The sequence below is a fragment of the Schistocerca cancellata genome, chromosome 4 (assembly GCF_023864275.1).
Source record: "Schistocerca cancellata isolate TAMUIC-IGC-003103 chromosome 4, iqSchCanc2.1, whole genome shotgun sequence".
Lineage (NCBI taxonomy): Eukaryota > Metazoa > Arthropoda > Insecta > Orthoptera > Acrididae > Schistocerca > Schistocerca cancellata.
Genome location: NC_064629.1, coordinates 682,593,410 through 682,617,802, shown reverse-complemented (window position 1 = coordinate 682,617,802; position 24,393 = coordinate 682,593,410). Strand labels below are relative to the sequence as shown.

Below are 24,393 nucleotides of genomic sequence, written 5' to 3'. Positions count from 1 at the left end.
AAATATGATGCCTAGACTAGTTTCAGTTGTGAATGCATCCATCCTCAGATAACTTTCGTATAAGACAAGTTGAACAAAAACTGGGTGTACCAATAATAACCATAACTTGCACTTGTATAAGAGGAAAGTTCAGTGAAAAATGAGATACCGTTTTATACAATAAAATTGTAGAGAAACTTAAACCATAAAAAATTTATTTTTACACTACGTAACTCGTCAGTAGCAAAATAAAATGTTTGTTTTTCCATTAGGACTAACTTTATTACCCATTAATAGCCATAATGCTGCTGCTGCATGGACTCTCACAGGCTGAAGCAAAATTTGACGGAAAAGCTGATGCGCAAGTTTATACACTTTAATAGATCGACATATAAAAATAATAAAAGGTTACATAGTTAAAATAGTTTGCAGAAAAAAAACACTGTAATAATTAAAAATACTTGACAAAGAAATATAAATCAGGCCAGAAAATCAAATCTGTATTAATTACAAGAAAATTACGAGCAGAACATGAAACAGCAGTATGGCCTGTTGCCACAACATAACAAAAGATTTAAATCTCATAATGTTGCCAACGTATCATATTAACAAATCGAATTAACAGCTATAGTGAGAAAATGGATTATGCAGATGGGGCACTATCTCTAGTGACGTGAAGGTGATCTGACTTCGTCATATGTGCTGATGCAGTTAGAAAGGCAGCAGTAAAAGCACATGGTCCTCGGGCTGGAAGTATTGCAGTTTATCATTAGTATTACTTGCTAAAATTCTATAGCAGTTTATCAAAAATAGTGAAGAAATAATTCTGATTAAACTTGTTCAGCTCCTTTAATACTCAGTTGGGGCCCCTCTGACAATTGTGGAGCTCCAGTTCTTTGAAAAATCCATCTTGCTTCCTTTAGGTGCATTACACAGTACCTCCAAGCTGTGATGAATTCCTGCACCATGTTTCTCTCCATAGTGATGTACATACCAAAAGCTGTTCTATTTTGGGAATAGGTATGTTCTCTAATGTGTACATCAGAGGAGCAACCCATCTAGCTGATATAGTAGTGTTCGCAATCCTTACAGTTGATCTTGTATTGTAAACTCCTGACATATTAAACTTATTATGTTTTGGGCCTATTCAGTACATAAGCGTGTCCTAGGTGAAGTAGTCAGAAAATCAATCCCAATGTCAGTCTTACGAAAACATTGCTCAATTTTTTTGTGAAACCTCAATGGTGCATGCCGTATGCCACAGCTGCAAATTTAGTTTCAGTTTTATGATTGCTATTGGGGTGTTATGGACATTCTTCATCTCCTTGTTCTTCTTTCTCCTCCTCATTATTATTATTATTATTATTATTATTATTATTATTATTGTATATAATTTTCTGTTTTTATTTATTTTATTGTAACAATTAGTAACATTGAGTATTTTATATCCATCGGCCAGTGCATTTTGTTTAAGGATACCAATTCCTTTATCAATTTCATCCTGCTGTAACAGCAGATGCAATGGTTGATGAAGCATTAAACGGAAGAAAACTTTTTAACGCCATTGTTATGTTGTGGCTATGAATGGGTAATAGTCAGGTTAGTCCTACACAAACATTTTATTTTGCTATCAAGTTTTATGGTGTAATGATGACCTTTATATCAGTTATGTTTGTCTAAAATTTTATTATCTATGGTGTAGAACTAGTCACATTTTTGTTGTGCCATTAGAGCCAAAATTTTTCATTGAACTTGCCTCTTATACAAGTGCAAGTTACTGCATGAAATGGTTATTACTGATGCATCCAGGTTTTGTTCAACTTATGTCTCATACAAGTGTGATCTGAGGATGGTTGTGTTGACAACTGAAACTAGTCTAGTTATCATATTTTAATTTCTAGATATGTATCAATGTAGACAATTTAAAAGACCTTTGAGAAAAAAGAGTTTTTAAATTTTAATGTGTTCTGTGTGAGTTGTGGACATAATTGAGCTTTCATAGACGTGAATGACTTCCTAATACTTTTGGTGTCCAGTGGAGCCCATTTTTCAGTGTTCCACCACTGCCATCATCGGAGTGAAAAAGGAGTGCCGCATCCTGAAAAGTGGACGTCTGTAATTCAGTTGTTAATAAATGTCTCACTATCATTGCTATTTATGTTCCAGAGAGGTTCCTTATGCAGTTTGTGCATTTTGAATCCAAATACTGTAATGACACTCTGAGCATTGGTGGAGGTTGATTTTAAAGCATTAAACAATGTCTTTGTTGTGATATCCTGATAATTAAGATATTTTTATGATGTGTCTCAGAAGTGTGAATCATGTTTTCATTTTTTTGAATTCTTAGACCACTGTGTGCAATGTTATTGTTCCTGTCTGTGGTATATTGAGAATTGCAAATTTGTGTCTTTTAAGTCAGTTAGTACTTGTAGCAGAAAAATATCTTGGAGAGAAATTTACTTGTTCGTTTTGCAGTCCTCTCTACTGACTCTTATTGTTAATCTTTCTTTGAAAAATAAGAAGATATTGAAAATGGTTAAAGTCTTTTCATTTGAAAGAAGTACTGTTAAGGGTGAAAGTGACCACTTTGTCGAAAAAATAGCGACATGTAAAGGCCGGCCGCGGTGGTCTAGCGGTTCTGGCGCTGCAGTCCGGAACCGCGGGACTGCTACGGTCGCAGGTTCGAATCCTGCCTCGGGCATGGGTGTGTGTGATGTCCTTAGGTTAGTTAGGGTTAAGTAGTTCTTAAGTTCTAGGGGACTTATGACTTAAGATGTTGAGTCCCATAGTGCTCAGAGCCATTTTTTTTTGACATGTAAAGAAATATACAATGGATAGATGTTAAAACTTTCACATAGTTACTGTAACATTCAGCAGATAAATAAAAACTTTGTTTCGTAAGTAAAATATGAGCACATGCCACTTTATGTTTGCTGTATTGCCATTTTTGATGCACACTTACACTTGAATTACAGTCTGCTACGTGAACTGTTTGTGGCATAGGCTTATGCTCTTGGGATTCTTGCTGCCTACTTCTTAATAGTGATTATAATTTCTTTGGCACTGGAACATACAGTGTAAGGCTTTGATGTGATGTAAGAGTATGGGCGAAGAAACTATCACTGTCTTCACTATTGTCTTTCTTGAGAGATTTATTTTTGAGGTTTTATTGGTGGGTAAACAGTAGAGCTGGAATAGGTATGCAGCATTGTGGAACTGAGAAAATATGATGCATTGGGTGCAGTGCATGTGTGAACTGCAGATAGAGAAGAGCTCTGTGCACAAACTTTAGATTCCATACTACCTACTATGATGGTGAATCAGTGAAGTTTTTGGTCTTCAGATTGCATGTGATGTCTTTTTCACATTTTGTTGCTTGAAATAGGTGCACTATAACAACAAAAGCTAATTCTTTCTGGTGCATTTGGCTTGTTAGACTTTATGAAAAGCTCCAAACTTTTTTTGGTGTGACAGTCTGATATATTTTTGTTATATTTCTAAGTTCCAGAAAAGTTAATGCACATACGTGTAAAGCGTATTGGCAGCATGATATGTAATTTATCAGAATTTTTCATAAACAAAAGTCTATTTACAATGGAAACAACCTTTGCTAATATGTACTACAGGAATTATTTTGTAATGGATGTGTGAAGCGATTGAAATGTTCTGGGGTCCTCCATTATGTATATATAAAAAGTAGTAATTGCATTTGAATCTTCACATTATAAATGAAAATAAATTTGTTGTTTTTTCATTACAATAAAATGTTTCAAAAAGTATATGCATGGCAGGGAAGATGATGAATTTTACTTCTTGTTCCCTTGAGGAATGAGTATAATTATTTGTTGCAGGTGGCACATAAAATGAGGGAAAAGATACCAAATGGCATTGATGTCTCAAAATTATTTAAAGAACTTAACAAAGAAATCAGGCTAGCTGAGAGATATTTGATTTCTTTGAATCCTCCAAAGCCAGAAAGAGAATCAAAGAGGAAAAAAAAGAAACCTATTAATGATGACTTTGTGGATTTTTCATACTGCCCAAATTTGGATGAGTGTGTAAGTGACTGACACACACACACACACACACACACACACACACACAAAAGCATACATTAAAGATTAATTTTAAAATATTTTGCTTTCAATTTTTGTTTTACATTAATGGTTTGTCTATATGTGATATTTCAGATTGAACCTAAGGACCATGTAAGACTGACAATTCGGACAGTACCAAAATTGCCATTTCAAAATAAGAAACCTGTTGGTATGCAACGGCCACCATTGAAATTAACACTGCCAAAACCAGCGATGTATCCATATAGTATAAATAAATTAGAAAATTTTCATATGGTTGACTCAATTAATGCTTCTGATGAAATAAATTCAACTCTGAATCCAACATTAAATGATAATGTTGATACAACATACAATGGTAGGTTCCTAGATGATGAACCTCACCAGTCAAAGACTGAAGGGGAACTGAAATTAAAAATAGCAAGAAGTCAAATTGTTGGTGGAAACATTGTCTCATCTGCTGACAGTCTGGTTAATGATGCTCTGCAGAATCATTCTGAGTAAGTATATTCTTAAATATTAGTTCTGTTGCCTAGTTTAACATAAAAATTGATGTTTTTGTCTATGTAGCACATTTTCAAACATACTTTTCAGTTCAAGCTTTTTCCTTTTCTTTTGATCTTTCTTCATCTGCACCTTTACTCCTTCTGCTGTAAAAGTAAGTAGCAATAGTTTTTCTAAAAGTAAGTGGTAATGATTTCTCTCGCAATGTATGCCAATGGCTCATATAACTACTTTTATATCATCTTGATTAAATTTTTTCAGTAAAACTGGGAGGCATTTTATACATCAAATAGTCCCATTGTCTGATTTTCTTATAACCTCTCTATCTTCATTAGATGGTGGAGAGAGAACTTCAAGTGTATTCTGGATTGAACTATTGTTAATAGTGCAACAAGCCACCTATCGTATCTGTCAAGGGGTGAATCTAATCTAATTATTCCAAAATTTAAAAAAATATTTGTGACTTTGACACGATTCACGCATTTGATCAATAACAACAGCAACAAAGAATTTTAGGGAAAGTCGTAAAGATTATTCAAAATTTCATGTGCCTTGATTTCAGGGGCAGAAGTGGTATGGATTTTCATGTACATTTATCAGATGCTTGAAGTCATAACATTACTAATGGTGTGATAACTAAATGTGTATGTTTACCCAAGTGCTGGCATTAGTCAGTAGTAGTTAAATGATCTGCAGTATATGCACTTGTGATGTATCGATGATTTTTATAATCATTATTGCCAATTGTTTGATGCTAGGTGAGAATCAAGTAAGGAAATCTGCAGTGGTGTGTACTTATAGATGGGATGATATTGGCACTGATATAATTAAAGATTCACTTGTTTGTTGATATCAAGTTATTTTTATTTTGAGAAAATAATTCCATAAGGCTATAGGCTGCTATTCTTTATCCCTTTATACACTGAAGCACCAAAGAAATTGGTATAGGCATGCATATTAAAATACACAGATACGTAAACAGGAATAATATGGCGCTGCCATTGGCAACACCTATGTAGGACAAATAGTGCCTAACGCAGTTGTTAGATCTGCTACTGCTGCTGCAATGCCAGATTTAAGTGAGTTTGAACATGGTGTTATAGAGCGTGCACAAGCGATGGGACACAGCATCTACGAGGTAGCAATGAAGTGGGGATTTTGCCATACGACCATTTCAAGAGTGTACCGTGAATGTCAGAAATCTGGTAAAACATCAAATCCCAGACATCGCTGCGGCTGGAAAAAGATTCTTCAAGAATGGGACCAGCAGTGACTGAATAGAATCATTCAGTGTGACAGAAGTGCAACCCTTCTGCAAATTGCTGCAGGTTTCTGTGGGGGGCCATCAACAAGTGTCAGCGTGCGAACCATTCAATGAAACATCATTGATATGGGCATTCAGAGCCAAAGGCCCACTCGTGTACCCTCGATGACTGCACCACACAAATATTTACGCCTCGCCTGGGCCAGTCAACACAACATTTGTCTGTTGATGACTGGAAACGTTGCCTGGTTAGATGAGTCTCGTTTGAAATTGTATGGAGCAGATGGATGTGTACGGATCTGGGGACAACCTCATGAATCCATGGACCCTGCATGTAGGCAGCGGACTGCTTAAGCTGGTGGAGGCTCTGTAATGGTGTGGGGCATGTGCAGTTGGAGTGATTGGGGCATGTCCAGTTGGAGTGATATGGGATCGCTGATACATCTAGATATGACTCCGGCAGGTGTCACGTATGTATGCATTCAGTTTGATCACCTGCATCCATTCATATCCATTGTGTATTCCGATGGACTAGGGCAATTCCAGCGGGACAATGTGACACCTTACACATCCAGAATTGCTACAGAGTGGCTCCAGGAACACTCTTTCGCATTTAAATACTTCCGATGGCTAACAGACTCACCAGACATGAACAGTATTGAGCATATCTTGGATGCCTTGCAACGTGCTGTTCAGAAGAGATCTCCACCCCCTTGTACTCTTACAGATTTATGGACAGCCATGCTGGATTCATGGTGTCAGTTCCCTCCATCACTACTTTAGACATTAGTAGAGTCCATGCCATGTTATGTTGTGGCACTCACGCATGCTCGTGGGGCTGCTACATGATATTAAGCAGGTGTACCAGTTTCTTTGGCTCTTCAGTGTAGGATGATTTTGCTCTAAAGAACTTTGAAGCTGTATGACACTTTCCATTTTTGTTTATTACTTATGTAACTGTGCAGTTATGCAACATGTAAAACCTGTGATGTTTTCTCTTGGTGCAATGTGTATCAACAAATGGACATCTTTGTCTTGTGTTCTTTACAATTTAAGTTGTTCATAATTGTAATTCCTAGGTATTTAGTTGAATTTACGGCCTTCAGATTCGATTGATTTATCGTTTAACGGATTCCTTTTAGCGCTCATTTGGATGACCTCACATTTTTAATTATTTAGGGTCAATTGCCAATTTTTGCACCTTACAGATATCTTTTCTAAATAGTTTTGCAATTTGCCTTTATTTTCTGATGACTTTACTAGTTGATAAACGACAACGTCATCTGCAAACAACATCAGACGGCTGCTCAGAGTCTCTCCTAAATTGTTTATATAGATAACGAACAGCAAATGGCCTATAACACTACCTTGGGGAATGCCAGAATTCACTTCAGGTTTAGTCGATGACTTTCTGTCAATTACTATGAACTATGATCTCTCTGACAGGAAATCGTGAATCCAGTCACATAACTGAGATATTCCATAAGCACGCAATTTCACAAGAAGCCGCTTGTGTGGTACAGTGTCAAAAGCCTTCTGGAAATCCAGAAATACGTAATCAATTTCAAATCCCATGTCATTATCACTCAGCATTTCGTGCGAGTAAAGAGCTAGTTGTTTTTCACAAGAACGACGTTTTGTAAATCCGTGTTGACTGCATTCAGTAGACAGTTTTCTTCGAGGTAACTCATAATGTTCGAACACAATATATGTTCGAAAAATCCTGCTGTATATTGACATTAATGATATGGACTTGTAATTTAGTGGATTACTCCTACTACCTTTCTTGAATATTGGTGTCTTTCCAGTCTTTGGGTATGGATCTTGCATCGAGCGAACAGTTGTATATGATTGTTAAGTATAGAGCTATTGTTTCAACACACTCGGAAAAAAACCTAATTGGTGTACAGTCTGGACTGGAGGAATTGCTTTTATTAAGTGATTTAAGTTGCTTCACTACTTCGAGGATATCTGCTTCTCCATTACTCATGTTGGCAGCTGTTCTTAATTCAGATTCTGGAATATTTACTTCATCTACTTTGGTGAAGGCACTTCGGAAGTCTGTATTTAGTAACCCTGCTTTGGTAGCACTGTCTCCGATAGTATCTCCATTGCTATCATGCAGAGAAGACATTGATTGTGTCTTGCCACTAGCGTACTTCACAAACAACCAGAATCTCCTTTTCATTTTCTGCCAGGTTTTGAGACCTAGTTTCGTTGCGGAAACTATTATAAAAATTTCACATTGAAGTCCACTCGAAATTGCAAGCTTCTGTAAAATATCGCCAATCTTGGAGATTTTGCGCCCGTTTAAATTTTGAATGTTTTTTACGTTGCTTCTGCAACAGTGTTCTAACCCGTTTTGTGTACCAAGGATGATCAGCTCCATCATTTGTTAATTTATTTGGTATAAATCTCTCAATTGCTGCTGATACTATTTCTTTGAATTCAAGCCACATCTGGCCTACACTTACATTGTTAATTTGGAAGGAGTGGGGATTGTCTGTCAGGAAGCCATCGTCAAGTGAATTTTTATCTGCTTATTTGGATAGGTGTATTTTTCGTTTATTTTTGGAGGATTTGGGGGCTACAGTATTCAGTGTCGCTATGACAACCCTATGTTCACTAATCCCTGTATCCATTTTGATACTTGTTATTAGCTCAGGATTATTTGTCGCTAAGAGGTAAAGTGTGTTTTCACAACCATTTACTATTCACATGTGCTCATGAACTAACTGCTAGAAATAATTTTCTGAGAATGCACTTAGCACAATTTCCGATTATATTTACTGCCTGCCTCTGAAATGAAACATGTATTTTTGCCAACAGATGGAGGGTAAATTAAAATCACCGCCAACTAGACTTGTGTCTGTCGGATACGTGTTTGAAATCAAACTCAAGTTTTCTTTGAACCTTTCAGCAATTGTATCATCTAAATTGAGAGGTTGGTAAAAGGATCCAGTTATTATTTTATTCTGATTGCCAAGAATGACCTCTGCCCGTACTAACTTGCAGGAACTATCTAGCTTATCCTTTCAGAACACTGTTAGTTTCTTTGCGAAAATTTTGGCTGAACTTATCTCCGGCTTTTAGACGGCTTTCAGTGCCTATAACATTTTGACCATCAGTCCTTTGTATTGGCACTTTAAGCTCTGGTACTTTCCCAGCACAGCTACAATAATTTACCACTGTTATACCTATGGTTCCTGTATTTACACTCTTCCTGTATTGGGCCTGCACACGCTGTGACAAGCCCATTTTGTGTTTGCCAGAGGCCCTCTAACCTAAAAAACCCCCAGTCCATGTCACACAATCCCTGCTACCCTTCTGATTGTACTGGACTCCTGACCAATTCAGCGGAACCTGAAACCCAACCACCCTATTACACAAGTCGATTAATCTGCAGCCTACACAGTCACAGAACTGTCAGAGCCTCTGATTCAGATCCTCCACTTGGCCGTGTACCAAGTTTGCAATTGGTCATGTCGACTATGACATATAAACATCAGAATTGACAATATAATGGAAAGGATAGTGGTACTCGCAATACAGTGGTACTCACAATATAGCAGAGGTGCTGAGTTGCAGATAGGTACAACAAAAAGACTGTCAACAAGCAAGCTTTCGGCCAAAAGGCCTTTCATCAGACATAGAGCCCGCCCCCCCCCCCCCCCCCCCCCCCACACACACACACACACACACACGACCTCAGCAGTAGAGACTGTGGTCATGTGTGTGAGAGTTGCATTTGCACATGCTCTCTCTCTCTGTGTGTGTGTGTGTGTGTGTGTGTGTGTGTGTGTGTGTGTGTGTGTTCGTGTGTGTGTGTGCACGCGCGTTCGTTTGTTCCGAATATTGTTATTATTCCATCCTGAATTTTACAGTTTTTGATTTTGCGTAGCATCGTAACTAATTAGACAAGAAGAGAAATATGTTTAGCTCCATATAGATAAGAGGAAGAACACATTAACAGCATAGAAAATAAATCAAGTTTTCATCATAAAAGAAAGCTTTCCAGGAACTGAAATGGATGTGGATAAAAGACACATTCTCAAAAAATTGCTGGTAGAAATACAAACCTAGGAAACTGCAGCTGTATTTGAATACTAACACCGCACACTCACTCTTCTTGACTATCCACTCATGAGATAATTCCCATAATATGCAAGGGCAAGACTTGCCTTAGAGGGGGTGACTGTCATTATTGCTTGAAAGAGTGCTGTTTGGAATTACTACATGCTGACTCAGAAGTTGATGGAAAATAAGTAGAGGCACCTGTTTTTCGCAAAGCACAAAATCTCTAAATTTTCATGAAATTTTACACATTTTGCTGAAAATGCAAAACTATTTACTTTTAAGCCAAATCACGAAATAATTGACGAAACTTTGCAAAATCTCGTCATTTGAACTTAACTGCAGAAATTCGATTGGAGTTATGGTAATACAATCTGGATATCGATTGTACACCATTTCGATATATATAATATATCAAGTATTCCAAAGACATTCTACAATGTTCTGGCAGTGTATTCAGTATTACGTGTTGGAAATCGTTGTGTATCGCCGGTGCATTGAGTGTGGTATTTTGTGTTTTGTTTTCGTGCTACAGATGATTAATATGGTAGTGACAGTTTTCGACCGAGAAGAGGAATTTTCGTCAGAAGGATTTTATGTTTTCGACAAAAGTAGGAAGATACTGGCTGTCTTTGAGAACTATGGGACTTAACATCTGAGGTCATCAGTCCCCTAGAACTTAGAACTACTTAAACCTAACTAACCTAAGGACATCACACACATCCATGCCCAAGGCAGGATTCGAACCTGCATCTCATGAGGAAACTTGCCACTCTTTGTTGCATCTTCTCTGTCTCCTCTATCAGTCCTACCTTTTGGATGAGCTACATTTCCTTAATATTCTTCCATTTAATCTGAGTCTGGTGTCTGCTTTTCCCACTATGTGTTTTATATGGTAATTCCACTTCTGGTCGCTCTCGATAGTTACACCGAGATATTTTACGGCAGATGCTGTCTCCAGCTGTTTGCCATCAATAGTGCAGCTGACTGCTGAGATATTCTGAAATTTGAAATTTTTATTTGTAGCAACTTCTGCTAAGCTGTGCGAAGTGTATTTCTCTCTCTCTCTCTCTCTCTCTCTCTCTCTCTCAACAGCTGAGTAAACACCACACAGAATGAGCAGACACTTGGAGTGCTCCAGACTGCAGTACTTGTGGAAAGTTTTTTCACTTCATAGCTGTCCAACAAAGTACCTATGTGTGCGCAATATGTTACATTTATTTATTTTCAGGGTCAGCTGCCAGAGCATGCACCATTCATCAATTCTCTGCAGGTCATTCTGCAAAGTCTTAATATCTTCTGGCATTGCTACTTTGATAGACACAACTGTGTCATCTGCAAATAACCTTAGAGCATCTGACGCTTTCTACTAGATCATTTATATTTATATTTATTGTAAACAGCAATGGTCCTATCACACTTCCCTGTGGTACGCTGGATATTACCTTTACATCAGTTGATTTTGTTCTGTTAAGAGGGACGTGTTGAGTTCTGTCTGCAAGAAAGTCAAAACCAATTGCAAGTCTCCCCCCCCCCCCCCTCCCCCATTAAATGGCAATACGGAATGGTGTCAGATTCCTTACTGAAATAAAGAACACAGCATCATCCTGAGTGTGGTTGTCCACAGTGCTATGGATCTCGTGGAGGAACAGAGCGAGCTGAGTTTCGCAGGATCTCTGTTTGTGGAATCCATGTTGATTTTTATAGAGGATATGTTCCGTAATTCTACAACAGATTGATATCAATGAGATAGGTCTATAATTGTGTGGATATGTCTTATGGCCTTTCTTAGAAACAGGAATGACCTGTGCTTTTTTCCAGTCTACGATAAATTACTGTTAGAAGGGGAGCCAGTTCTTTCACATAATCTTTATAGAATCTTATAGGTATCTCGTCTGGTCCTCACGCCTTTCCACTACAAAGTGATTGTAGCTGCTTTTCAATTCTGTGTTCGGTTATCTCAATATCTGCCATTTAGACGTTCGTACGATGATTGGAAGGAGGGCAGTGTAATGATCTTCCACGGTGAAACAACTTTGGAAGACCAAATTCAGTATTTCAGCCTTCTCTCTTTTATCTTCTGTTTTAGTGCCAGTGTGGTCGCTGAGAGATTGAATTTTGGCCCCCTTATTGATTTTACATATGACCAAAATCTCTTAGGGATTTTACTCACATAGGTTGACAACATCTTACTTTCAAAATCATTTAACGCTTCTCTCATTGCTCTCCTTATGCTCATTTTCACTTCGTTCAGCTTTTGTTTGTCAGCAGGGTTTTTACTTGTCTTGAATTTGAGATGAAGTGCTCTTTGTTTATGTAGTGCTTTTGTAACAATTCTATTAAACCATGGTGCTATATTTCCCATCCCTTAAAACCTTACTCGGGACATACTTGTCTAGGACACATCAAACAATGCCTTTGAATTTTTTCCATTTGTTCTTCACATCTTCGTCCTCACCGAATATTTGGTGCTGACTGCTGAGATATTTTGAAATTTGAAATTTTTATTTGTAGCAACTTCTGCTAAGCTGTGCGAAGTGTATTTAACCCTCTCTCTCTCTCTTACTCAACAGCTGAGTAAATGCCACACGGAAAGAGCACACACTTGGAGTGCTCCAGACTGCAGTACTTGTGGAAATTTTTTTCACTTTACAGCTGTCCAACAAAGTATCTATCACTATGGAAGCTACCCCATTGTGATACTACAGCTATTGTAATCTCAAATGACAATGTTGGGAGTGTCTTTTGAAGTCAAGTCTTTGTTTTCACTCATAGTAAATGTGCTGCATTTTTAGCCAAGTAATAACTACATGTTTTGTATTGTCGTTGAATTTTTTCATTTAAAAAAGCTGTCTAGTTTGAACATATCATTCAGTGTACCCAACGAAAATTGTGGGCATACAGCTGAATGTAGTCTTTTATTGCTCTGAAATTTCAGCTAAATAGACTATGGTATATTATATCACAAATAAATAAATAAATAAATAAACATATGTGGCTACAGATAAAGTTGGTGGGTGGTTTGATTACATATTATAGTGATTTTTTCTTAGGTAAATACTTTAATTGTAATTCATCCCAAAGAAGATATTACTGTCTACTTGTATCCATTGGCAAAATAACATCTATTATATTTCATAGAAACACTCTTTATTTTTGAAAGTGTCACAATGTTTATTGTTAAGTGGCTCACTTCAACATCTCTGATAGTGTTCATTAACATCTGCAAGCCATCATATCTTAGTATATGTTTTTATGCTGCCTGATGATATCAAATACTGACTTGTATGTTATTGAGTTTTCAGTTCACTCTAAAGTGTATGGAAGATACAAAACTATAAAATCAGTACAAAAAGTGAAATTGCTGTGATTTCTCAGTAAGTGGCAAAATATCCAAAGCGTCAAATTCTTCAATACTCTGGTAACACTAATGTTAAGCTTTATTGTTGCAGGGAAGATAATATAGATGCCATAGGAGGATCTTCAGTGTATGATTTCCATGATGATAGTGATGAAGAGGAAATTATGGCACCTGCAAGCAGTGATATTTCATACCTTCCAAGTGAAAATGATACAGAGTCTGACTCGGATTCAGACAGATTAATAATAAGAGAGCGCAGTTTGCCAAATAAAAGGATTGTAGTTATATCTAATGATTCACCTTTACGGATGAGGCTTTCGAGTAAGTAACTATTTTGTAAGATTACAGTTTTGTGCACACACACACACACACACACACACACACACACACAGTTATTAAAAATCAAATCCAAGGGATAAATAAAGCCTATTAAAACTTTAAATTAAAAATTAAACCTGTGTGGTCAAAAAAGTGGGAATGGTAAGACTGACAGTGCTTTCATTGGACTTTCAACTTTCCGCTGGACTTTCAACTTTCCGCTGGACTTTCAACTTTCCGCTGGACTTTCAACTTTCCGCTGGACTTTCAACTTTCCGCTGGACTTTCAACTTTCCGCTGGACTTTCAACTTTCCGCTGGACTTTCAACTTTCCGCTGGACTTTCAACTTTCCGCTGGACTTTCAACTTTCCGCTGGACTTTCAACTTTCCGCTGGACTTTCAACTTTCCGCTGGACTTTCAACTTTCCGCTGGACTTTCAACTTTCCGCTGGACTTTCAACTTTCCGCTGGACTTTCAACTTTCCGCTGGACTTTCAACTTTCCGCTGGACTTTCAACTTTCCGCTGGACTTTCAACTTTCCGCTGGACTTTCAACTTTCCGCTGGACTTTCAACTTTCCGCTGGACTTTCAACTTTCCGCTGGACTTTCAACTTTCCGCTGGACTTTCAACTTTCCGCTGGACTCCCAACTTAAGGTGGATGTGGTCATTGAGGAGCATTGTTTACATTCTTGTGTCACAAGAAGCCACATAACTTTCTTGTTATTAAACTGTTACTACACTGTTGATAGAATTATCAGTACCATTTTTAATTGTTATGTAGTGTTATATTGTTTTACTTTATTGCTGGCAGAATATTCTTTCCACCAAAGGACAGTAACTGTAATGGGTTCATGAAGGCCAGGACTTTCCCAAAGTTCTGTTTTTGTGAATTGTAGCGTATTGCACTGCAGTATTGTCATTGACAGTGAATTGTGCAATATTGGAGAAGTCTACTGTGATTTTCTACGTGTGTTAGAAATGTTTGATCACTGGCAAAATTGTACGAATGTCCCACATACTGATTTTGATAGTTACAGCAACCGTGTTCAGACTATATTACTGTCATGGCAGTATATTAACAAATTATTGGCTGTGCATATACATGTGATGTCAAAACTGGACAGAATGAACTTGTAAATAAATATATATATATATTTGAAATTTTGGTAATTTGTGTCCTGAATTTATCATTGTTACTTAAAAACAGATATGTACAAAAATGCAGAGGGAGGACAACCAGAAGATGCTGTGACACCGTCCTCGACTACAGATGAAGACTCATTTGAGACCCCGAAAAACGGAATTGAAGAGTTACTCAAAGCATCTGGTTATGCTGATGAACCACAAGAGCGCAATGCAAGATCTGTTGATATTGAGTGAGTTGACATTATTCTTCTCCTCCTTCATACTGATTACTAGTTTTATAGTTTGTGAAAAGGATAGATTCCTACTCACCGTAAAGACGACATGTTGAGTTGCCAATAGGCACAATGAAAATACTGTTACACACTGAGCTTTCAGCCAACGTCTTCTTCAGAAAGGAAAACACACACACATTCACACAAGCGCACACACCTCATGCACACGACCATTGTCTTTGACTACTTTGAACAGAATGCAACTGTGTTGCATTGAGCAGAAGCAGCAATCCAATGTGGGACAGGGAATGTGGAGGGATAGCATGGTGCAAACATTGGGAGAGGAGTCAGCACTACCTGGTGGAGTGTTCAGGGAGTAGGTGACAGAACAAGGTTGCCAGGCTCAACACCATGAGGCTTTGGAGGGGGGGTGGGGGGGGGGCAGGGAGCAGAAAAAGAGGAGACCAGAGAAAGGGGGAAAGACAAGTGGGTGAGTTGCCAGAGAATGGTGCACAATGAGGGTGAGAGGACTTGAATTGGGAGGAGGTGATAGGACGGGTTGGGGGGGGGGGGGGGGGCAGAAGCTGTTAGGGGGAAGGTGGGGGGATGGGTGGTTAAAGTAGATTAAGGCTAGTATGATTTCAGGGCCTGAGAACTCCCACATCTACAGTTCAGAAAAGTTGAGTGGTGGAGGGGAGGATCCAGATGGTCCGGGTTGTGAAACATGCTATATTCAGCTGCATGTTGTGCCACAAGTTGGTGTACTTAGATTTTGGCCACAGTTTGGCATTGGTGCCATTCATCCTGGTGAACATCTGGTTGGTTGTCGCAACAATGTAAAAAGCTGTGCAATGTGATCTTCGGCTTTCCCTGCAACTCAACTGTTTGTACTGTTGTCTGTAGTCCAGGCAGGTGCAGTCATTTTTGTAACATGATATTTCAGCAGCATAACTTGCCATCGTCTTCTGGTGATACCTGTAGAATGAACATCTTCGCTACGTCCCACCTATTTTATACTCTTATGGCCCCCCACCCCTTTTTCCACTGCCAGTTGCATACCACGATGGATGAAGTGGTGTGGCATGGGGGGGGGGGGGGGCATTGCTGCCACCAAATGCTGGGTGCGAACTCTGCTCCCTCAGTATTCCTGTGGCCTGCATCGGGTGCGGAAGTTGCTCTTGGCCAACACTGTGATTTTAGTTGGCTAGGTACTGGGTCCCAAGCTTTACTGAGAGTGAATTCAGTGTCTCTGTTGATCAGCCTCTTGTATTTCAATAGCTGATCAACAAATATACTGGGTTTACTCTCAGCAAAGCTTGGAACCCAGCACTCGGCCAAGTAAAATCACAGCATTGGCAGAGAGTGACTACTGTACTCAATGCAGGCCACAGGAGTACTGAGGGACCAGAGTTCGCACTCAGCATCCAGCAGTGCCATCCCCCCCCCCCTCACGCCCCCCCCCCCCCCTCCCCCCCCACCGCTCCACCCATCACAGTGTGCAACCAGTGGTGGAGGAATGGGCGAGAGCGATAAGAGTATAAAGGAGCCGGGATGTAGCAAAGATACTCAATCTACAGGTATCACATGAAGGTGACGGCAAGGTACACAGTTGAAATATCGTGTTACAAAAATGACTGCACCCAGCTGAACACCCGACAATGGTACAAATAGCCGTACAATGATGGTAGCAGAACTGGTATATGACATGGATGCTTTCACAGGTGGCCTGGCCTCTGAAGTGGTGGGATAAGCCTGTGAAAGGCCTGGAACAGGAAGTGCTGGTTGGATGGATTGGGCAGGTCTTGCACATGGATCTGCCTGTGGCTATGGGATGGTATTGGGAATGGAATAAGGATGGACTAGGATGTTTCGTAGATTGAGTGGGCAATGGAACACCACTTTACAATAGGGGTGGAGCATCTTTGGTAGGATGTCTCTCATTTCAGGGCACGATGATAGACTATCAAAGCCCTGATGAAGGATGTCGCTCAGTTGTTCCAGTCCAGCTGGTATTGGGTGACACGGGGCACTCCTTTGTAGCTGATTCCTGTGAATGGTGGGAGGACTGGGATTGTGTGGGGATGTGTCACGGGAAATCTGTTTGCAGAAAGGTCTGCAGGATAGTGCCTGTTTGTGAAAGCATTTGTGAGACCATCAGCATGCTTTGAAAGGGAGTTCTTGTCACTGCAGATACACCCTCCCCAGGTGGCCAGGCTACTGCAGATACACCCTCCCCAGGTGGCCAGGCTGTATGGGAGGGATTTTTTGGTGTGGAAGGGATGGCAACTGTTGCTGGCTGGTGGGTTTAATGTGGACAGAGGTGTGGATGGAGCCATCAGAGAGGAGGAGTGCAATGTCCAAGAAGGTGACATGCTGGTTTGAGGATGATCAGATGAAATGGACACAAGAGAAGGTGTGAAGGTTGTGAAGGAATGAGGATAGTGCCTCTTGGCCCTGAGTCCAGATCAGGAAGATTTCATCAAGGCACCTGAAACAGACCAGTGGTTTGGGGTTTTTGGAGACAAGGAAGGTTTCTTCTAGATGGCCCATAAACAGGTTGGCCTAAGAGGGTAGTGGCAAGGCCAATGGCATGAGGGATGTTGGTGTACAGGGAAGTGGTGTCAGCAGGGATCCAAGAGGTAGAGGGGTAAGGATGGTGGAGAGTAGGTGAAGGATGTGGTTTGTATCCTTGTTGTGGCATGTTCGGCAATCAGGGCCAAAATTCTTTCAGTGTGAGCTCAATAACCAACTAAATGGGAATTCCAGGATTATTTCGTGTTTGTGGATTTGGGGGAGTATGTAGAAGGTGTGTGTGAGTTGCCATAGGGACAGGAAGGGAAATGGATTCAGGGCAGAGGCAGTGGCAGTGGTATATAACCTGTGTGCCATGGAGCCCTGCTGCACCATGAACCACCCAAGGCACCACGGATTTGTCTCGTAGTTGGTGGAAAATAAGACAGTTCTGTGAAATTTCATTTCTGGTGTCAGTCTGTCTGTCCTTGGAGAAATTCCACTTTAGATGATGACTAGCCTGCATAAGCAGTCATAACTGTGAAGCTGAACAATCACGTGTTACACATAGCTCCGGCAGTGATTGTGGTTTCTTTAATCGGTTGCTTAGTCGGTTGATTAAAGAGACCAAATTACTAGGTAATCAGTCCATTTTTCCTCAAACAGAAAAGTCTACATGACTGTGTGTCAGAGATGGTCTACTGCACAAAACCCCAAGGTCTATCGAAGGTCAATGAATTTGAGATAAGGGACAAAACAGAAGCAAGGAAGACAAAGAAAGGCAGGCAATGCACCCCATCTAGTGAGCAGCCAGAAGCCTCTGATAGCAGAGTGTTAAGAAAGAAATCAAGGTAGCTATATTTAATTTGGTGCCACGATTTGACAAGTTGTGTAATAAGAAGCAAGCTCAAGTTTTGCACTGAAGTAAGTAGTATGTTATTTACTTTATTTGTAACTCTTTTTAAATTAATTATTCCAGTTTTTACAAGGTATACTACAGGGGAGCACAGAAACTACATAGTTAGGATGGGGTAACTCTGGCAGAGTTTATAGGTGGAGGAGACAGACAAATGGCAGGGGCCTTCCAGTAGTCATGACAACAGTAGTGGAATATTTGTCTGCATGCAGGATGATTAGGTCAGGATCTGTTTTGAGGCTTCGTATGGTTGCGTTTTCTTCTGCTGAAACATTGGTTTCTTAGGAAGGGACCTGGGGAAGGATGGTGAGGCCAAGCTGGAGGTAAGAAATTCCTGGAAGGTGACCGGGGAGTGGTTAGTTGAGAGTGGGGAATGTGCGAGGATTACAGTTGGATGGCGGTATGAACTGGGAAGCACATTGTTCAATTTTGGGATTATGTTGGCATTGGTTGGAGGGATTGGTGGCAAAGAAGTGTTTCCGTTGCAGGGATCAGGAGGAGGAGAGTAGGTCTTTGAAAAGTCCAACAAGTTTAAATTTGCGTTAGGGCTGAAGGTGAGGCCACTAGATAGGACTGAAACTTCTGCAGAGCTGAGGATTTTGGTGGAAACTTTTAACAGCAGTATTCTGGGATTGTTTCAGTTCTGGATTTTGTGGAGTGTTGAAGGGAGTGCACATGGGGGTTTTTTAGGTTAAAGAATTCCCTCCCTAGGCCTGACAAGACGCCTCCTGAGACGCGGCAAGGTAGGAGTAGGCAAAATGCAACAGTCAATAACAATATTAATGTGCTAATAGTAAACTGCAGGAGCGTCTATATAAAGGTCCCAGAACTGCTCTCATTAATAAATGGTCATAACGCCCATATAGTACTAGGGACAGAAAGTTGGCTGAAACCAGATGTAAACAGTAATGAAATCCTAAACTCTGATTGGAATGTATACCGCAGAGACAGGCTGGACAGTGAAGGGGGAGGCGTGTTTATAGCGATAAGAAGTGCAATAGTATCGAAGGAAATTGACGAAGATCCGATATGTGAAATGATTTGGGTGAAGGTCATGGTTAAAGCAGGCTCAGACATGGTAATTGGATGTCTTTATAGGCCCCCTGGCTCTGGCTCTGCAGCTGTTGTGGCTGAGCACCTGAAGGATAATTTGGAAAATATTTCGAGTAGATTTCCCCAGCATGTTATAGTTCTGGGTGGAGATTTTAATTTGCCGGATATAGACTGGGAGACTCAAACGTTCATAACGGGTGGCAGGGACAAAGAATCCAGTGAAATTTTTTTAAGTGCTTTATCTGAAAACTACCTTGAGCAGTTAAACAGAGAACCGACTCGTGGCGATAACATATTAGACCTTCTGGTGACAAACAGACCCGAGATATTTGAAACAGTTAACGCACAACAGGGAATCAGCGATCATAAAGCGGTTACGGCATCGATGATTTCAGCCGTAAATAGAAATATTAAAAAAGGTAGGAAGATTTTTCTGTTTAGCAAAAGTGACAAAAAGCAGATTACACAGTACCTGACAGCTCAACACAAAAGTTTTGTCTCAAGTACAGATAGTGTTGAGGATCAGTGGACAAAGTTCAAAACCATCGTACAATATGCGTTAGATGAGTATGTGCCAAACAAGATCGTAAGAGATGGAAAAGAGCCACCGTGGTACAACAACTGAGTTAGAAAACTGCTGTGGAAGCAAAGGGAACTTCACAGCAAACACAAACATAGCCAAAGCCTTGCAGACAAACAAAAATTATGCGAAGCGAAATGTAGTGTGAGGAGGGCTATGCGAGAGGCGTTCAACGAATTCGAAAGTAAAGTTCTATGTACTGACTTGGCAGAAAATCCTAAGAAATTCTGGTCTTATGTCAAAGTGGTAGGTGGATCAAATCAAAATGTCCAGACACTCTGTGACCAAAATGGTACAGAAACAGAGGATGACAGACTAAAGGCCGAAATACTAAATGTCTTTTTCCAAAGTTGTTTCACCGAGGAAGACTGCACTGTAGTTCCTTCTCTAGATTATCGCACAGATGACAAAATGGTAGATATCGAAATAGACGACAGAGGGATAGAGAAACAATTAAAATTGCTCAAAAGAGGGAAGACCGCTGGACGTGATGGGATACCAGTTCGATTTTACACAGAGTACGTGAAGGAACTTGCCCCCCTTCTTGCAGCGGTGTACCGTAGGTCTCTAGAAGAGCGTAGCGTTCCAAAGGATTGGAAAAGGGTGGAGGTCATCCCCGTTTTCAAGAAGGGGCGTCGAACAGATGTGCAGAACTGGAGACTAGAAATATACTCTGTAGGAATCAGCATGGGTTTCGAAAAAGACGATCGTGTGAAACCCAGCTCACGCAATTCGTCCACGAGACTCAGAGGGCCATAAACATGGGTTCCCAGGTAGATGCCGTGTTTCTTGACTTCCGCAAGGCGTTCGATACAGTTCCCCATAGTCGTTTAATGAACAAAGTAAGAGCATGTGGACTATCAGACCAATTGTGTGATTGGATTGAGGAGTTCCTAGATAACAGAACGCAGCATGTCATTCTCAATGGAGAGAAGTCTTCCGAAGTACGTGTGATTTCAGGTGTGCCACAGGGGAGTGTCATGGGACCGTTGCTGTTCACAATATACATAAATGACCTGGTTGATGACATCGGAAGTTCACTGAGGCTTTTTGCAGATGATGCTGTGGTGTATCGAGAGGTTGTAACAATGGAAAATTGTACTGAAATGCAGGAGGATCTGCAGCGAATTGACGCATGGTGCAGGGAATGGCAATTGAATCTCAATGTAGACAAGTGTAATGTGCTGCGAATACATAGAAAGATAGATCCCTTATCATTTAGCTACAAAATAGCAGGTCAGCAACTGGAAGCAGTTAATTCCATAAATTATCTGGGAGTATGCATTAGGAGTGATTTAAAATGGAATGATCATATAAAGTTGATCGTCGGTAAAGCAGATGCCAGACTGAGATTCATTGGAAGAATCCTAAGGAAATGCAATCCGAAAACAAAGGAAGTAGGTTACAGTACACTCGTTCGCCCACTGCTTGAATACTTCTCAGCGGTGTGGGATCCGTACCAGATAGGGTTGATAGAAGAGATAGAGAAGATCCAACGGAGAGCAGCGCGCTTCGTTACAGGATCATTTAGTAATCGCGAAAGCGTTACGGAGGTGATGATAAACTCCAGTGGAAGACTCTACAGGAGAGACGCTCAGTAGCTCGGTACGGGCTTTTGTCAAAGTTTCGAGAACATACCTTCACCGAAGAGTCCAGCAGTATATTGCTCCCTCCTACGTATATCTCGCGAAGAGACCATGAGGATAAAATCAGAGAGATTAGAGCCCACACAGAAGCATACAGACAATCCTTCTTTCCATGAACAATACGAGACTGGAATAGAAGGGAGAACCGATAGAGGTACTCAGGGTACCCTCCGCCACACACCGTCAGGTGGCTTGCGGAGTATGGATGTAGATGTAGATGTAGATGTAGATGTAGAATGCTCTTCCAGATGCTGAAGTGCAAGAAATTCAATTTCAGAGATGTGATGGAATTGCACATTAGCAGTATCTTCTGGAGGAAGCAGAGATGGTTTCCAAGTGAAAGATACCATCACTTCCTTCACCAATTCTCCATCATCCCCACTCCTTTACCTCCAGGAGTCCTACTCGTCACTGCTGATGCCACTTCACTATACACCAACAGCCCTCATGCCCATATTCTTGCCACTACTGAACACCACCTCTCCCAACGTCCTTCAGACTCCAACCCACTTCCTCGTTTCTCATAAATTTTACGAACTTTACACTAATACACAACTACTTCTCCTTTGAAGGGAAGATATACAAACAAATCTGCTGTTCAGCGGTAGACACCCTCCTATGCTGCAACTTCTCTGTATACTACAGCATCGTCCGTGAAAAGCCGCATGGAGCTTCTGACACTATCTACTAGGTCATTTATATATATTGTGAAAAGCAATGGTCCCATAACATTCCACTGTGGCATGCCAGAGGTTACGTCAACGTCTGTAGAAGTCTCTCCATTGAGAACAACATGCTGTGTTCTGTTTGCTAAAAACTCTTCAATCCAGCCACACAGCTGGTCTGATATTCTGTAGGCTCTTACTTTGTTTATCAGGCAACAGTGCGGAACTGTATCGAACGCCTTGCGGAAGTCAAGGAAAATGGCATCTATCTGGGAGCCTGTGTCTAATATTTTCTGAGTCTCATGAACAAATAAAGCGAGTTGGGTCTCTCACGATTGCTGTTTCCGGAATCCATGTTGATTCCTACAGAGTAGATTCTGGGTTTCCAGGAATGACATGATACGCGAGCAAAAAAACGTTCTAAAATTATGCAACAGATCAATGTCAGAGATATAGGCCTATAGTTTTGCGCATCTACTCGACAACCCTTCTTGAAAACTGGAACTACCTGTGCTCTTTTCCAATCATTTGGAACCGTCTGTTCCTCTAGAGACTTGTGGTACACGGCTGTTAGAAGGGGGGCAAGTTCTTTCATGTACTCTCTGTAGAATCGAATTGGTATCCCGTCAGGTCCAGTGTACTTTCCTCTGTTGAGTGATTTCAGTTGCTTTTCTATTCCTTGGACACTTATTTCGATGTCAGCCATTTTTTCATTTGTGCGAGGATTTAAAGAAGGAACTGCAGTGCGGTCTTCCTCTGTGAAACAGCTTTGGAGAAAGGTGTTTAGTATTTCAGCTTTATGCGTGCCATCCTCTGTTTCAATGCCATTATCATCCCAGAGTGTCTGGATATGCTGTTTTGTTCCACTTACTGATGTTTCAGTCCACTTACTGATTTAACGTAAGACCAGAACTTCCTAGGATTTTCTGTCAAGTCGGTACATAGAATTTTACTTTCAAATTCACTGAATGCTTCACGCATAGCCCTCCTGATGCTAACTTTGACATCGTTTAGCTTCTGTTTGACTGAGAGGTTTTGGCTGCGTTTAAATTTGCAGTGAAGCTCTCTTTGTTTTCCCAGTAGTTTCCTAACTTTGTTGTTGAACCACAGTGGGTTTTTCCCATCCCGCACAGTTTTACTCGGCACGTACCTGTCTAAAATGCATTTTATGATTGCCTTGAACTTTTTCCATAAACACTCAACATTGTCAGTGTCGGAACAGAAATTTTCGTTTTGATCTGTTAGGTAGTCTGAAATCTGCCTCCTATTACTCTTGCTAAACAGATAAACCTTCCTCCCTTTTTTTATATTCCTATTTACTTCCATATTCAGGGATGCTGCAATGGCCTTATGATCACTGATTCCCTGTTTTGCGCCTACAGAGTCGAAAAATTCGGGTCTGTTTGTTATCAGTAGGTGCAAGATGTTATCTCCATGCGTCGGTTCTCTGTTTAATTGCTCGAGGTAATTTTCGGATAGTGCACTCAGTATAGTGTCCCTACCACCCATCCTAACCATCTGATCACTTTGAACATTACGAGAAAGACCATAACTCTTTTTCTGGAAACTATCCTCTCAGTTCCTTTGGACTACTCTGTTTAAAGTACAGCCTATATTGCTACATTCTTTCAAACTACTTAGTGAAGCATCCATGGTACACTTCCTGAGGGAGGTTTTATATGTTAATCACAAATATTCCAGAGTTTCAAAATGTTGACTGTGGGTGGTTTCTTAACTTGTGTAAAGAAAGAGAAGTCTGGTGAGAAGAAAACTGAATTGTAAGGTCCCTACTAGGAAATTGTGTTTTAGTGATGGAGCCAGAACCCACTCAGTTGCCTCTGTGACAGCTTCTGAATTTCCAAAAAATTTAATAAGATACGTCCAGCATACAGTTATTGAGTCACTTTATTCAACTATGGTTTTCAGCATATAAAATGATCATGAATCTTTCCCTGGTCATCCTCATGAGTCCACTCTAACTGCAGAAGCACCATGAGGAAGATCACGACAAGCAAATGTGACACTTTGTCTCTGTCAACATGTAATTTTTTGCCACCTGGAATGACGATGCCTCCAGTGGTCTAA

General features: G+C 40.3%; 1 protein-coding gene across 2 annotated transcripts in view; it reads left to right on the top strand.

Annotated features, from left to right (window-relative positions):
- The window catches only part of LOC126184991 (lysine-specific demethylase phf2-like), a 173,843-nt gene that overhangs the window by 118,416 nt on the left and 31,034 nt on the right, over window positions 1-24,393 (top strand). For both annotated transcript variants that reach the window (XM_049927702.1, XM_049927701.1), the window contains exons 10-13: window positions 3,831-4,037; window positions 4,170-4,555; window positions 13,350-13,579; window positions 14,787-14,955. In XM_049927702.1, the coding sequence (XP_049783659.1) occupies window positions 3,831-4,037; window positions 4,170-4,555; window positions 13,350-13,579; window positions 14,787-14,955 (992 nt within the window). The remainder of the gene's footprint in view (window positions 1-3,830; window positions 4,038-4,169; window positions 4,556-13,349; window positions 13,580-14,786; window positions 14,956-24,393) is intronic.